This window comes from Saccopteryx leptura, chromosome 5, assembly GCF_036850995.1.
Source record: "Saccopteryx leptura isolate mSacLep1 chromosome 5, mSacLep1_pri_phased_curated, whole genome shotgun sequence".
Taxonomy (NCBI): domain Eukaryota; kingdom Metazoa; phylum Chordata; class Mammalia; order Chiroptera; family Emballonuridae; genus Saccopteryx; species Saccopteryx leptura.
Genome location: NC_089507.1, coordinates 142674674 through 142691181, shown reverse-complemented (window position 1 = coordinate 142691181; position 16508 = coordinate 142674674). Strand labels below are relative to the sequence as shown.

Here is a 16508-nt window from a genome sequence, read left to right as displayed (position 1 = left end):
GATGACATCCAAAGGAGTGCTTATTATTCCCTTAGATTGCCTTGAGGTTGAAGATTTGTCAGTCTTAGATATGCCTGCTTCTTGGCTTTTAACCAGTTATAACCATTAACAGGGCCAAATGGTTGTAAGGCAGGATCCTGGAGCCAGTGATATAGTTCCAGCTGAGTCTGACTGCCTGAGAACCAGGGAAGCCAGTGGAGTAAGTTCTAGTCTGAGTCCAAAGGCTAGAGAAGGCTGGTATCGCAGCCTGAAGACAGGCATAAACAAAGAATTCCATCTTCTCTGCCCTTTTGTTCTAATCAGACCTTCAACTGATTAAGGCCCGCCAGCGTTGAGAGGGAGGGCAATTTGCTTTGCTCATTCTACTGATTCAAATGTTCATTTTCTGGAAACACTCTCAGACAGACTCAGTCCTGTCAAGTTGACACATAATAACTGTCTCACATCTGCCCCTCGCCCCCGTGTTCATCCTCCCCTAATCCACACACTTAACCTGTACATGCAGGGAGCGCAGGTCCTGATTCCACCTGAGATGACACAGCTGTCCTGTGTGCCCCTGGAAGCACTCTGACCACATCCTTGGAATAGGAGGTCAGGTTCTCCAGTGATGTTTATTCTTCTCCTGTGGCCCCTAAATCAAACACTATGTTGTAAAATTAATATTTATATACTGTAATGTAAAGTCAGTGAATACCTCTTATGTTACGTAATGAAAGGATAAGAGAAGGAAAAAGACAAAGGTATTTACTTAATACAGATGCATGCACATGAGTATTCAGAACAGACTAAGGAGGAAATACTTGTGACAATTACAGTCCTCATTTCTGTAACTGGTCTCCTGGTCATAGCTGATATTTATAACTACTTTCTTCCATGACCAATGCTATAGTCCCTTTGTCTCTAGTAAGCACAGCTGGCTTGATTTTTACCTGGTGGGGTGACCAGAACCTCATTCCTGAAGGGTCTAGCTAGGCCTTGAGTATTCCTGCCTGGATCGAGTGGTAGTTTTCCATTGACCTTGATCACAGAGCATGTTACAACTAAGAGATGCCCTAAGGGACCTTCTGTATTCCAGATGTAGTCTTCCTTCCCTTCACTGTGGAATGGAAGTTCAGATTCCCCTTGCTCATTAGGATCAGTCACCCCAGCCAGCACAGTAACTCCCTTCCTTGACTGTAATTTAGAGGTGTGAGGACTCCAAAGTGGCTGGGTGGCTGAGTCATTGCTGTCTTCTGGCGGGAGCAGAAGCTTTGGAGCTAATGTGTCAGCCAGCAGGGCATCAGGCCACAGGAATGGGAAGCAAATGTTTTGCTAGTGGGTTACTAGGGGTAGTTATGAGCAGTCCACTTTATTTCTCTGGATTTCTGGACCTATGACTCCTAGCTCTGAGAGAAGTGCTCCATGTACTGAATGCAGACTCAGGGCCTCCTCAGACTCCTCAGACTCAGCCTTCTGGAGAACGTTGCCCAGTGCTGCTAGGTGTTGCCACCCAGCTGGCCCTGTGACTGGTCTGCAGTGGGCCATTCCACCATTCTATCAAGCCAGATGCTTCAGGGACAGCAATGGAGGAAGGCTTTTGTCACCTCGGCGCATACTAGGTACGAGGGAATGTGTTAATTTACAACGTCTGGCACAGCAGCTGCAGTAGGCATCACCGCCTGGCTAAGCTTGCAGTGATCCACTGTCCTTCCCCAGGATCCATCTGTTTCAGGATCTTTCAGGTCCCGGATGAGGGCACTGAGCTCTGCATTTCCTCAGGGCTGCAGCATTGCTTCGGTGAGCAATTTTCCTAGTTAGAGGCAGTTCTGCCAGCTTCAACTGGTCTGTCTCCCTGTAACAGGCCTCGCTCCACAGATCAGCATGGTAATTCTCTGGGCATTGACTATTTTGGCCAGGAGTTTTTGCCACTTGTCAGCACGATGCTGTGAGGTGAGTCTTGTCGTCTCAGGGTGGGCCGTGACCTGCCAGCAACTACCTTTTATTGTAGGGACAGTACAGGGGGCAGAGATGACAAATTAAAATGGTAGCTAAACTATAGTTATTTTTATTGTCAAATATAAATATTAACAGGTAAAAATAGAAAAAAAGAAAGTTTTCATTTGTATTCATTTTTTTGTATGTTAAAAATTTAGTAGAAAAGCTCTAGCCCTGGCCGGTTGGCTCAGCGGTATAGCGTCAGCCTAGCGTGCGGAGGACCCGGGTTCGATTCCCGGCCAGGGCACACAGGAGAAGCGCCCATTTGCTTCTCCACCCCTCCGCCGCGCTTTCCTCTCTGTCTCTCTCTTCCCCTCCCGCAGCTGAGGCTCCATTGGAGCAAAGATGGCCCGGGCGCTGGGGATGGCTCTGTGGCCTCTGCCTCAGGCGCTAGAGTGGCTCTGGTCGCAACATGGCGACGCCCAGGATGGGCAGAGCATCGCCCCCTGGTGGGCAGAGCGTTGCCCCATGGTGGGCGTGCCGGGTGGATCCCGGTCGGGCGCATGCGCGAGTCTGTCTGACTGTCTCTCCCTGTTTCCAGCTTCAGAAAAATGAAAAAAAAAAAAAAAAAAAAAAGAAAAGCTCTAGTTCAATTAACTTGGAAACGATACAACTGCTTATGGGTTTTCCTTTTGGAGGTGATGAAAATGTTTTGGCACTATGTACTAAATGCCACTGAATTATTCATTTTAAAATGGCAATTCTGTATTTTGGTAATTACTGAATATGGCTGAACTCGAATTTTCTTATTTAAATATGTGATGAAAAGTGATAGATTATTTGCCTGATAGTATTGTACATTGTACAGTATTTTGAAATATTTTGTGACACCAGCAGATGGAGCTATAGGTTATCCTGTGGGGGTCTGGCATTCTCTTTGGTTTGGTTTTAAACTAATTATTTGGGATTATTAAGTAATCTTTGTTTAAATTCAGCTACTTCTTTTAGGGATAGGCATTGGCTATCTTTCAAAAAGGTTGTCATTAATACTGATTTAGACAAACTACAAAGGTTCTGAATTCCTAAGTTTATATTACTCTACTGGAGTATGTGATTTTAACTTTCTGGAGTAGAAAAATTTCACTAATATTTCTCCTTTTTATTTTAAAAATTAATATGTAATAAAATAAAGGCAGTGGTAGTATGTTATGTGTGTTAGCACTACTTTTTAATTTAGAAATATATTATCAAAAGTATAGAATATTTTTAGGGATATGTTTGTGTATATGTTTGAAGTATGTGTGTGCGATATTGGAAACTTACCAAGTTTTAGACAGTTGGTAAGAATACTACTTAGGAATGTGTGTTAGGTTTAGTATTTTTCTGTATAATAGATGTTCTCACAGTAACTGTAACTTTATGTTGCAAATGCAATAATTAAATTAGCATATGCTAAGTCTAAAGCTTCCACATTTATTTATTCTGGTTAATAAACATATTTTTTAATTTTAATTATTTGGACTTTGAAAAGAGGTGGTTATTTATGTGGATGATTATCCTGTTAGGTAGGATAAATCATCAACTCTCAAATTCTTTGTGTTAAGTGAATATTTCTTAGAAAAATAAGCACCATCATGAGCAGCCTAACCGTGGGATTCCCTTCTGAAAAATGCAGCCTTAGGCAGTTTCGTCAGTGTGTGCATCACAGAGGCACTTTAAACAAGCCCAGGTGGTATAGCCTGCTCCCCAGCTATCAGCCTGTGCAGCACAGGACTGCAAGATGAAATCCAGCACAAGAAGAAATGCTACCATCAGAGACACGATCAAGAAACGTGAGATGTGTGAGGCTGCTGCATGCTTAACATGGCTACTCTTTACAGCAAACATTTTTTTTTTTTAAGTTGAGAGAGCACACTCTAGAACAGGGGTTGGGAACCTATGGCTCGTGAGCCAGATGTAGCTCTTTTTGATGGCTGCATCTGGCTCACAGACAAATCTTTAATAAAAAAAAATAATGTTAAAAATATAAAACATTCTCATGTATTACAATCCATTCATTTCCTACCGCTCATGTTCATGGTTGCGGGTGGCTGGAGCCAATCACAGCTGTCCTCCGGGACAACACCAAATTTTTATTGGATAATGCATAATGTACACAGGTCGTTATGAGGTCAGGAAGTAAACTTCCCTTCTTTTAATCAAGCAGTCAGCTAGCTAATTGCAGAAACCCTTTTGATGAAGAAGATGGCTAAAAGAAAAAAAGATGAAGAGTATCATACATTTCAGCAGGAGTGGACAGAGGAATTCGCCTTTGTGGAGAGAGCAGGTTCTGCAGTTTGTCTAATACACAATGATAAAATTGCATCGATGAAACAAATACAAAGCGGCACTTCGATACACGCCATACTACATTTGCATCGAAATATCCAGCGGGGAACAGCAGGAAGAAAGCATGTCAAGAGCTACTTTGCAGAGTGCAAGCTAGTCAGCAGCAACTCCATGTTTGGACCCAACAAAGTAACTGGAATTCGGCTAGCTTTGCTGGTGCTTTAACAATTGTGAGAAACAGAAAGCCATTCACAGATGGGGAGTATGCCAAAACATTCATGCTTGATGTTGCCAGTGAACTTTTTGACGACTTTTCGGATAAAGACAAGATAATCAAACGAATAAAAGACATGCCTCTGTCAGCAAGAACTGTTCACGATCGTACTATCATGATGGCAAATCAGATTGAGGCAACACAAGTGAAGGACATAAATGCAGCACCATTTTTTCTCTTGCTTTGGATGAGTCAATAGACATAAACCATTTATCCCAGTTCAGCGTGATTGCAAGGTATGCTGTAGGTGACACACTACGTGAGGAAAGTCTTGCTGTTTTGCCTATGAAAGAGACAACAAGAGGGGAGGATTTATTCAAGTCTTTCACTGAGTTCGCTAAAGAAAAAATCTGCAGGATGAATAAACTTATTTCGGTGTGTACTGATGGTGCTCTGTGCATGGTGGGGAAAAACAGAGGATTTGTAGCACTTCTTTGTGAACATGAAAAGAGACCCATCCTAAGTTTTCACTGCATCCTACATCAGGAGGCGCTTTGTACTCAGATGTGTGGCGAGCAGCTTGGTGAGATGATGTCACTGGTCATTCGGGTGGTCAACTTTCTTGTTGCCCGAGCTTTAAATGATCGCCAGTTTAAAACACTGCTGGATGAAATTGGGAATAATTATCCTGGTCTGCTTCTGCATAAGCATGTGCGTTGGTTGTCAAGCGGGAAGGTGCTCAGCCGTTTCGCGGCTTGTTTGAGCGAAATCCAGACTTTTCTTGAAATGAAAAACATCGAGCATCCTGAGTTAGCTAACACTGAGTGGCTTCTGAAGTTCTGCTATCTCATGAACATGACTGAACATCTGAACCAGCTCAATGTGAAAATGCAAGGCGTTGGAAATATAGTCTTATCCCTTCAACAAGCAGTGTTTGCATTTGAAAACAAGCTGGAACTCTTCATCTCCCACATTGAAACAGGTCGTTTACTACACTTTGAAAAACTGGGAGAGTTTAAAGATGCATGCACAGCAAGTGACCCTGCTCAACATCTTGATCTCCAGCAGCTAGCGGGCTTCACATCTAATCTGCAGTCTGTAAGAATGAGACGGCACTCGATCACCAGATGTGCAGGCTTTATTAGAGGAGAAAGATCTGCCAGGGCACTCCTCCAGGAGAAGTGCACCAGGTTACAGACTAGGGGTGAATTATATAGAGCCTGAGGGGATACTGAGGCAAAAGTCCTGGTATGTCCGGAATGCTCCTCCTTGGGGGGCTTCGAGCATGTGGGTGTTGAATCAAAAATCATGGTATGTCCGGAGCCTCTCCTTGGGGCGGCTTGTCAGCTTTTTGGAATTCCTGTCTCAGGGGCAATAGTCCAGTAAGGGTGAGGTCTGACAGATAAGCAGAACATCAAGAGGGCAGTTTGGAATCCACATATCTATCACAGTCATTCAAAAGCATGCTTTGGAGAATTTCGTGAGCGCACTCATCTTTTTAAGTTCATCACCCATCCACACCAGTGTGCAGTGGACAGCGCCGACCTGAGTTATATCCCCGGTGTCTCCGTCAGAGATTTTGAGCTACAAGCTGCTGACCTGAAGGCCTCAGACATATGGGTGAATAAGTTCAAGTCACTGAATGAAGATTTGGAAAGACTTGCATGACAGCAAGCAGAGTTGGCGAGCAAACACAAGTGGGGAGAAATGAAAAAACTTCAACCTGCGGACCAGCTGATTGTCAAAATTTGGAATGTGCTTCCCATCACATACCACACACTGCAGCGTGTGAGTATTGCTGTACTGACAGTGTTTGGCTCTATGTATGCAATGTGAGCAGTTTTTCTCACATCTAAAGAACCTTAAGACCAACCTACGATCACGTTTAACGGATGAAAGTCTCAATGCCTGCATGAAGCTTAACCTCACCACGTGTCAACCAGACAACAAAGCCATCAGCAAAACCATGCAGCACCAGAAGTTGCATTAATGGTAAGAAGTACTATATTCATCATTGGTTAGCAACAGCATAATAACGTTATTAAAAAGAATTCAGCCTGACCTGTGGTGGCGCAGTGGATAAAGTGTCAACCTGAAAACGCTGAGGTTGCCGGTTCAAAACCCTGGGCTTGCCTGGTCAAGGCACATATGGGAGTTGATGCTTCCTGCTCCTCCCCCCTTCTCTCTCTCTTTCCCTCCTCTTTATAATGAATAAATAATAATAAAAAAATATTAAAAAAGAAAGAATTCAGACTTATTGTACTTTAAAAGTGTTGATCTTACATAAAATGCGCACATTTACTTGTATTTAGTGTTAAACATATTGTATGGCTCTCATGGAATTATATTTTAAAATATGTGGCATTCATGGCTTTCTCAGCCAAAAAGGTTCCTGACCCCTGCTCTAGAATAACAATAAAAGCACAGGAAGTACCCAGAATAGTGCTGTCGCTGTTTATCATTACCGAGCACCGTGCCCTGGACGTAAGTGCCTAGCTGTGTTTGTTCACGCCAGTATCACCGCAGACACATCGTGTGATATGCTGTGACGTTGGGATGGCTGCGGGATCACTGGGTGACAGGAGTTTCTCTGCCCCCTTATCTGTGGGACCACCGCTGTAGATGCTGTCGGCCATCCACCAGCGCACTGTGATGTGATGCAGGACTGCAGAGTGGAGGTTCTCGGTGACGTTATGTCCCTTCTGGGGTCGTGGTTCTCAGGACCATCTGTCAGCAGTCATGCTGAGTTTCCTGGAAAAAGGGCGGTTGGGGGAAAATAACATTTTAAATTCTATACAGTACGTATTTACCCTGGCCGGTTGGCTCAGTGGTGGAGCGTCGGCCTGGCGTGCAGAAGTCCCGGGTTCGATTCCCGGCCAGGGCACACAGGAGAAGCGCCCATCTGCTTCTCCACCCCTCCCCCTCTCCTTCCTCTCTGTCTCTCTCTTCCCCTCCCGCAGCGAGGCTCCATTGGAGCAAGGATGGCCCGGGCGCTGGGGATGGCTCCTTGGCCTCTGCCCCAGGCGCTAGAGTGGCTCTGGTCGCGGCAGAGCGACGCCCCGGAGGGGCAGAGCATCGCCCCCTGGTGGGTGTGCCGGGTGGATCCCAGTCGGGCGCATGTGGAAGTCTGTCTGACTGTCTCTCCCCGTTTCTGGCTTCAGAAAAAATGCAAAAAAAAAAAAAATTCTATACAGTATGTATTTAAAGTTCCATATGTGAAAGAAGGCATCCACTTTCCTGATAGCTCAGGGCTTGGTGTTCGAACCTCTGTGGTCATGGGGGTCCGGCAGACACTGCTGGTGGTTAACACCTGTCGGTCCAGGTTTTATTCTTCAGCTTTTCATAACTCTTATTGTCAGCGTGTGGTTAGTCAGCTTTTTGCCCAAGGCAAAGTTTTATATCTTAACTTTTGACTTCCAGAGAATGATTTGACTTTGTAGTTTTCATGGCCTGAAAGGGACATGTATGATCAGAAAGATAAATTCTGGATGCATGTGTATTGACAGATCACTAACAATAAAAGGTCTCCCTTTGTGCTATGGATGATAGTTGATTATTTTAAATTGCACAAACTAATACCCCACCCTGATTATAGAGTATAGAGGACCTAAGCATTCAAAGGCTTAATATTCATGGTTGCAAACTACTTGAGAGCAGTCTTTGAAGTTCCCTGCCACTTGGCAGCTAACATGCAGGCTCAGTGAAGCTGGCATTTGAACTGTGCATTGGGGGAGACTAGTGAATCAAGGGGACAGTGTGGCTGAGGGCCAACAGGCATGTCCAGCTCCGATCATCTCTGCTGTCCTTTGCCCTGTAGTATAGGGAAATGGAGAATTTGAATTTCACAGGGGGGTTAAATATATGTTTTATGTTTTTTGTTTTTTTTTTGTATTTTTCTGAAGCTGGAAACGGGGAGAGACAGTCAGACAGACTCCCGCATGCGCCCGACCGGGATCCACCCGGCACGCCCACCAGGGGCGATGCTCTGCCCACCAGGGGGCGATGCTCTGCCCCTCCGGGGCGTCGCTCTACCGCGACCAGAGCCACTCTAGCACCTGGGGCAGAGGCCAAGGAGCTGTCCCCAGTGCCCAGGCAAACCCTGCTCCAATGGAGCCCTGGCTGCGGGAGGAGAAGAGAGAGACAGAGAGGAAGGAGGGGGGGGGGGTGGAGAAGCAAATGGGCGCTTCTCCTATGTGTCCTGGCCGGGAATCAAACCCGGGTCCCCCGCATGCCAGGCCGACGCTCTACCGCTGAGCCAGCCGGCCAGGGCTCTATGCCAGTTTTTTGACTTTATCAAAATTAAGAAAATTTGTTCTTTGAAAGATACTCTTAAGGGCATGCAAAAACAATGCATAGACTGGTAGAAATGATCTGCGGGTCACATTCCAGACAAAAGACTGCGTTCAGAGTAGGTGAAGGACTTGCCAAGCTCGTAACAAATGAACAGACAATCCAGTGAACAATGGCAACAGATTTGAAGGGACGTCACCGAAAACAATATAAACATATGTCAAATACGTTTATGAAAAGGTATTCACAGCCTTACTTACTAATTAGGGAAATGCAAATTAACACAATAATGAGCTACCACTGTACACCTTCTGGAGTGGTGGTGACTAAAAAGACTTCTCATTCCATATTGTGGCAAAATGCAGATGTGATTTGAACTCTGCTGCTGGGAATGTAAAATTATACCACCACTTTGGAAAACATTTCAGCAGTTTTTTAAAACGTTAAACATCCACCTACTATCTCAGCCAGCCATTCCATGCCTACATATTTACTCCAAAGAAATGAAAGCCTATGTCCATATAAAGACTTGGATATGGGTGTCCATAATAGCTTTAGTGGAAATAGCCATGAATTGGGAACGGCCCTGATAGCAGTTTGCAGGTGAACGGCTGCAACCCAGTAACTGGATCCAGTTTGTTTCACATGAAGGAACAAACCACTAACACACGTCATCGTGTTGAAAAATCTCAAAAATAATTGTGCAAGCAAACAGAAGCCAAACACAATCAATAGTACCTATGACACATACTGTGTATCAGAAATCCTAGAAAGACAGTCTTTTCTGGAGTGCAGACGTGGTGGCTGTGGGCAGAGGATGGGAAGGCCGGCGGCACTGGTTACAAAGTGGCAGGAGGAAACATGGAGTGCTCATGACCTCGATTGTGGTGATGCTGTCCCTGGTGAGTGCTGTGTCAAAACCTATGACAGTTGTAACTCGTTAAGTTAAAAATTAATATTGTTACTTTTTATTGTTGTGATTACCTTCATTTTTCATTGACAATTGAGAATAAATTCTGAATCTACTTGCTTAGTTTGGCCCATGAGCTTTTAGCTAGAGCAGTGGTCCCCAACCTTTTTTGGGCCACGGACAGGTTTATTGTCAGAAAATATTTTCACAGACCGGCCTTTAGGGTGGGATGGATAAATGTATCACGGGACCGAGACAAATGTCAAGAGTGAGTCTTAGATGGATGTAACAGAGGGAATCTGGTCATTTCTAAAAAATAAAACATCATTCAGACTTAAATATAAATAAAATGGAAATAATGTTATTTATTCTTTCTCTGCGGACCGATACCAAATGGCCCACGGAGCAGTACTGGTCTGCGGACCGGGAGTTGGCGACCACTGACCTAGAGGGTTTTTCGTTGTCTAGCCCAAAGGAGTGGCAATGTGTCATGGACACATTTAGAGAAGAGTAATTATAATTCTACCTCGTATCTGGAAGTAACTTACTTGGAAACCAGATGGAGCTAAATGCTGTTGAGCAAAGTAGAGGCCAGAGACGGGTACTGAAGTTTGTGAACTTGACCCAGAGGCCACAGCTTTGATCAAGGCCCATTGACTCTTAGGCACAGTTGTGTAGATGAAGCCTGTACTCAGCACCTCTTGGGGGAGGGGAGAGATTGTTATTGGACACATGAAAAATGCTGGTGACAAAAAGCAAGAGCTGATACACCTAGCAGAAAGGGAGATAGAAGGAAGTGAAGACAGGTTCTTGGAAGGTTTGGTTCAGGAGCTAGTCCCACTGTGTGTCAGCATCCTCTGGGCATGTGCTTGTTCCTCAAAGCAGAAAGTCATTAAGTGCTTTTAATCTACATATATTATTTCACTTAATTTTCACCACCACTTATAGTCCTCAGCCCGGCTTTATAGATACGGACCTGTGACTTAGTAGGGCTGTCACATGGAATTGCAAATGGGGCTGGAACCCAGGTGTCTCTGAACCTCCAGGTTGTACATTTAGCTGCCATCCTGTGAACTCTTCTAATTATTGACACAGTGAAACAGTTGACTCTAATCATAACCCCTTTGAATGAGGAAAAGGGTTAAGATGTTGGAAGGCTGGAAAGTAGAAAAGTACTTTAGAATAATTTTTTTTTTTTTTTTAGTGAGAGGAGGGGAGATAGTGAGACAGACTCTTGCATGCACCCTGGCTGGGATCTACCCGGCAACCCCTGTCTGGGACTGAGGCTTGAATCAACCTAGCTATCCTTAGCCGCTTGGGGCTAACACTCGAACTTACAGAGCCACTGGCTGTGGAAGGGGGAGAAGAAGGGGAAAAGAAGCAGTTGGTCACTTCTCTTGTGTACCCTGATCGGGGATTGAACCCGGGATATTCACAGGCTGGGCCGATGCTCTGTTCACTGAGCCAATCATCCAGGGCCAGAATAATTTCTATTTTAAAAAGTTCAGATTAAAGTTTTTTCCTGAAAGATGTAAGCTGTTTTCTAAAAAATTTTGTGAAGCATTTTATTTCCTGCTAAGATAAGTATATTGTCAATTTCATTCATTCTCTCCTGTCTAAATTTTTGAGTAAGAAACTACGTTGATTTTGTTAATTCCATCGACTTATTGACTAAAGGGGGTAAATCTCTGTAGGTCACTGGTTTTCAATCTTTTTACACTTTGGGGCTGGTGAAAATAGAATTATTTCAGGGGCTGCTTAGGCAGAAATCACCCTGAGCGTAAGTGGAATTCAACTAAGATTATTGGGTCTCTAACGTTCATACAGTATCAGGGTGGTTAACTCTTTTGTGGACTGGCAGGAAATTTCTGGTGGACCAGTCTGTGTACTGGCAGTTGAATAGCACCACTCTAGGTGACCTGTACAAGTACCACATTGTCTCCTTTTGAATTATTCCACGTTGTTCTGGAAGGATTTAGGGCAGTTAGGAGACATGTATGTACATTTGTAACCAGCACTGTCGGTTCCCTGAGAGTTCATGTGCAATATTGGGACCTGGGAGCGAGAGCTTCAAGAGCAGCTTGTGTCCTGCTTGCTCACTCCTGGGTCCCCAGGCCCTGGCCTGCCTGCACCTTATAAATAGGGCGTGCACAGAGTGGCAATTGCCCATTTCAAAAGCACTAAATTATAATTGGAGCATATTTTTTATTTTTAACTGTAGATTTTATAGATTTTATAAAGATGGTAGTCATCATTTTGAAAATCAGTTTGAAATTTTAGTGTTTACCTTTAAAAAAGGAGGAGATGTTGGGCCCAGCATTGTCCCGAGGATACCTGAGGTTCTCTTTTTCTAACTCTGTTCTTAGTTGTTTTTTTTTACTGTGGTTTTCCACAACAGTGCAGAATACACCAGAAAGGGAAGAGGCTGTGTGAGCTTGCCTGCCTCTCTTCCTTTGTCTTTTCCACTTTGAGCAGCTGTGCTGTGTACTTTTTAAAAATCCCAGGAATTGGCGTGGCCATTGGCTGGCCTTGCAGGCTGGGCGCATTGTGTGAGCAGCGTCCACTGCTTCTGTGTTGGGTGGCTGCTGTGACGAGTAAATGAGTTTGCATTGTATCTGTAAATCACTTAGTAGAGTAGTGCTTGGCACATAAGGGCTCAATAAATGCTAATTATTACTTTTAGGGTTTATATGAGGCTTAAATTAAATGAGATTATGTATGTAAAAATGTTTAGTAGAGTATCTGGCATTTATTAAGTGCTCAATAAATGCTAGTGGCTCTAATTTAAATATTCAGGTGCCAATATGTCTAAAGAGGTGGTATCTTTGGGTCTCGGCATATGTCATATCTTTAGTGAGTTTATTTCAGGGAGTGAGGAAAAATTAATTTCCATATTGGCTTTTACCAATAGGTACATATCACAAAGTTACACAAAATGTAAATAGGTCATTACTTTCTGATATCTAAGGATATGTCATTTGTTAAGCTACTCTCTTCAAGTTTATGCTCATTTGTACCGTTAAAAAGTATAGCTCTGACAAATGCAGCATAATTTAGTGTGGTTGCTTCTTTGATGAGGCCTGTTGGTATCTAACCTGTCTGACTTCCATGTTGCCCTCTGTAGGTCTGTGGAACCTCGTTTCCCTCTTCTCCAACCTTTGCTTGTTTGTCTTCATGCCCTTTGCCTTCTTCTTCCTGGAATCAGAAGGTTTTGCTGGCCTGAAAAAGGTGAGTAAAGCTGTGCTTTGGGATTAACATGTCGCTTTTTGTGGGTGTCTTAGGAGTAGAATTGTTTTGTCCAACATTTGGTCAACTCCTACAGTTTTAAACCTGAAGCACAGCACACTTTAGACTTGGACACTGAAGGGGGCCGTGAAAGAGTCACTGGGGTGATGGTTGGTGTGGAGTCGGCGGACACAGGTTTCTGGTGGCTAAATATTATTCCACACTCAGCAGTCTGCAGCTCACCACTGAGTAGGTGCCACGTTTAGGGAATGTTCTGAGATCGGAATGGACGGTTGTGTTTGGCAGTCAACCTGACACTGAGGACACTGGCTTTTAATATGTTGGCATTGTTTTTTATTATGATATATTTAAATTATTTAACTCATCTGCATAATGTGGAAAATTATATGGTTTCAGTTTAAAAAGCTCTTGGTTCATAACTTCTTGAAGAAATGATAGGAAGAGGATGCTGCTGAAAGGGATTTAGTTCAAACCCTCCTTTTCTAAGGAGACATCTGAGGTCCAGCGCTAGAAAATGTTACTAAATTGTCCCGGAACGCATACATCTGTAGAGCTAGCGCTAAAGTCAGAGGCTGCTGCAGCGGCCAGAGTGAGTGTGTGCTTCTGCGCAGCACTGTGGAGGGCATGGGGAAGCGGGGAGGAGGGAACAGGCTGCGGGATGAGTGCCGCCTCCTCAGTGGGCACAGCCTGAGAACCAGGGCGGAGTGGCTCCCGAACCATGGCAGGGGTATTAGGGGAAAGAACGGCATGTAAAATACTATGTGCAGGAGGCGCTTAGAAGAACAAACACTGAGAAGAGATGAAGTCCTTGGAGACACTTGAGGAACCAGTTCTGTAGAATTTAGGAGACTTTTGACGGTTATTCGTTCATTTGACAGAGCTTACTAAGCACGTACTAGGTAGTTCTGCGATTACAGGAGCTTGCGGGGGACAGAAATGAAAAGACAGAGCTCCTGCCTTGAAGGATGCCAGAGGGAGAAATCGGAGGCAGCAGAGCAGCCTGCCATGTGGTGGCCTTGTAGACTGCAGGCTGTGTGGAGGCACTGAGGAGTGCACGTCCTGGTGTCCCGGTCCGGGTGGCATGGGGCCAGCCCGCTGTGTATCTGAGACCTGACAGGTGAGCAGGCCTCAGCAAAGGCTGGGCTCTGCTGGGCTGCGGCAGGGCTGATGCCGATGGACAGTGGTGAACCACAGAGCACCCTCCAGGTCATTAGATTTTATGCTGTCATGGCAGGGAGTGGGCACAGAATTTCTGAAAAGGATCTTTGCTTCTACTGTTTTATTTGAGGATACTTCGGGATAAATGCAAATGTCGGAGTTTAGACATGTCAGTAAGGGAAGGTGAAATGCTGTGTTGTGGAGGCTCCACTACATGAGCCATCACCACCTGGGCTGGTCACGCAGAGCTGGGACACAGGCCTCAAAAATTAACATGTTGGTGTTTGCTTTAAGTATGCAGGGTTCTCGCTTCCTTTCTCTGCTTTGTGTGGATCTGCCCACGTGCAGAAAACAACCAGGAAAACACTGTTTGATAGGATCAAACAAGAGGAGATTATTCATGTAAAGCAGAGCCCATAGCCCAGGGCTCAGCTCAGTAAATGTTAGCTGTTACTGCCATTATCCTAGCGCCTAATGCATTTGGCCTAGTGACTATTCTAGAGAGTACCAGTGTGGTATGGGCTTACCCAAAAGCCACTGACTATATAGTTGGCTTTTAATTATTCACATGTCTTAGACAACTTTAAGGTTCAAATTATGACTACCATATTATAGATTGAGACAGAATCAAACCTGCCTAAAGATAAGGTGTATTCTAGACCTTATTAGACATGTTTGGAAAGCTTTAAAATTAAGGTGATTATGACATGTTATTTCAAAATACTCCTTTTTTTTTCATTTTAAATCAATTACATGAAGGTTTCAAGGGCTACAAGCATTGCATAGTTAAATGCAGATGTGTCAGTACACATTTGAGCCTTTAGTGTCAGGTCTTTCATAACACAGCATTACTGGTGCAGGGCCCTCATGGCCATAGGTTGTATCAGTCACTGACTCTGCTGCTTCCCAGAACCACGACATGTTTTGCACAGCTGGTTGGCAAGTACATATACTTCTGTATCGTCCTTTGAAGCTCTTTGCTCACTGGTGACGTCTGACCCATCAGTTCCCAGTGATGTTGAGGAGAGCTTAGAAAACACCTTTAATTGGTAGATCCAGCACAATAATCTGAGTAATGCAAACTTGTAATATGGTTGAGTTAAAGTCCCTTTATATTCCTTGGCCACCCCCCTGGTGCTGTTTTACTATGTCTAAGTCTGGTGGAGTCCCTAAATGGCATATGGCCCCACCATCCTCCCATTGACTCCCCTGGGCAATCGATTTTAAAACAGCCTCTTGCATATTGTGCTGAGATGCGGAAATTGGCCACTAGCCACAGGCGGATGTAGGGCTTGAATTGAAAATCAAATTAAGCAGAATTCTCTGCTTAGTTTTTAATTAAACCACTATGTTAATTCAAACAGGACATTTCAGGCCTGGGGGGCTAATCATGTCCTTTTAAGGGTCTTAAGTAGCCTTTCTTCTTTCTCCTTACTATGGCGTATGTTTCTATTTTAGGAGGCCATCTCTTCACTGTTCCTACTCTTTATAATTCTCAAGGGTAGGAGAATGTAAATGGTTTTGATAGGCATATATATATACATATATATACACATGTATGTATGTGTGTGTGTAGACCATATATATATATGGTCTACCGGAAAGTTCTGTCCGTTTCTATCACAAGTTTCGACACATAAGCACGTTTATTTGGCGCATGTGTGCCTCTCTATTTTTATCACTTAATGTATACATACTGACGTAGCAAACTAACTAAAACAAAGTTGATTCACGTTAGTCTTATGTGTGAAGCGATAGTGTACCCATGGCTACTGATAAAGTTCATTTACACCACTGTAATTTTTATGAATTTCAACAAGGAAGAAATGCTACAGAAGCATGTCTGTCGCATCCACCATATTCCCCAGACTTAGCACCCTCTGACTATCACTTGTTTTTGTCCTTACAAAATTTTTTGAAGGGCAAAAAATTCAAAAATAAAGAAGATATCAAACAAGCACTGGTTCAATTTTTTGCATCAAAAGATAAAACATTTTTCAAAAATGGGATATACAAATTGCCCTCACGCTGGCAAGAAATCATTAATAATAATGGCAATTATATTATTTAATAAAGTTTATTGAAGGTAAGAAAAATTTGTATTTTGTTTTATTCCAAAAATGGACAGAACTTTCCGGTAGACCTTACACACACACACACACACACACACATGTATGTATATTTAGTGACAGGGTAACTTATCTTGGAACTCTCACTATTAGAAGTGAAATATTAATAAATTCGATTATTTCCTTGTCACCTACCATGTATTGAGTATAATATATGTTCATATGTGTTTAAACCTGACCCCACACCTACATCCTAATGTTTCAACTCTGACAAAAAGTTGCATCTATTGGTTTTTATTTGTTTTGTGGTAGAGTTACTTTCTCCCCAGTTTTTATCTTGGTCTCTCAGATGTGTACAGAGTGTGAGGTTTTGGGGCTG

General features: G+C 43.7%; 1 protein-coding gene across 3 annotated transcripts in view; it reads left to right on the top strand.

Annotated features, from left to right (window-relative positions):
- Positions 1–16508, top strand: part of LMBR1 (limb development membrane protein 1) — a 96007-nt gene that overhangs the window by 23190 nt on the left and 56309 nt on the right. For all 3 annotated transcript variants that reach the window (XM_066385605.1, XM_066385606.1, XM_066385607.1), the window contains one exon: positions 12781–12884. In XM_066385605.1, coding sequence (XP_066241702.1) covers positions 12781–12884 — 104 coding nt within the window. The remainder of the gene's footprint in view (positions 1–12780; positions 12885–16508) is intronic.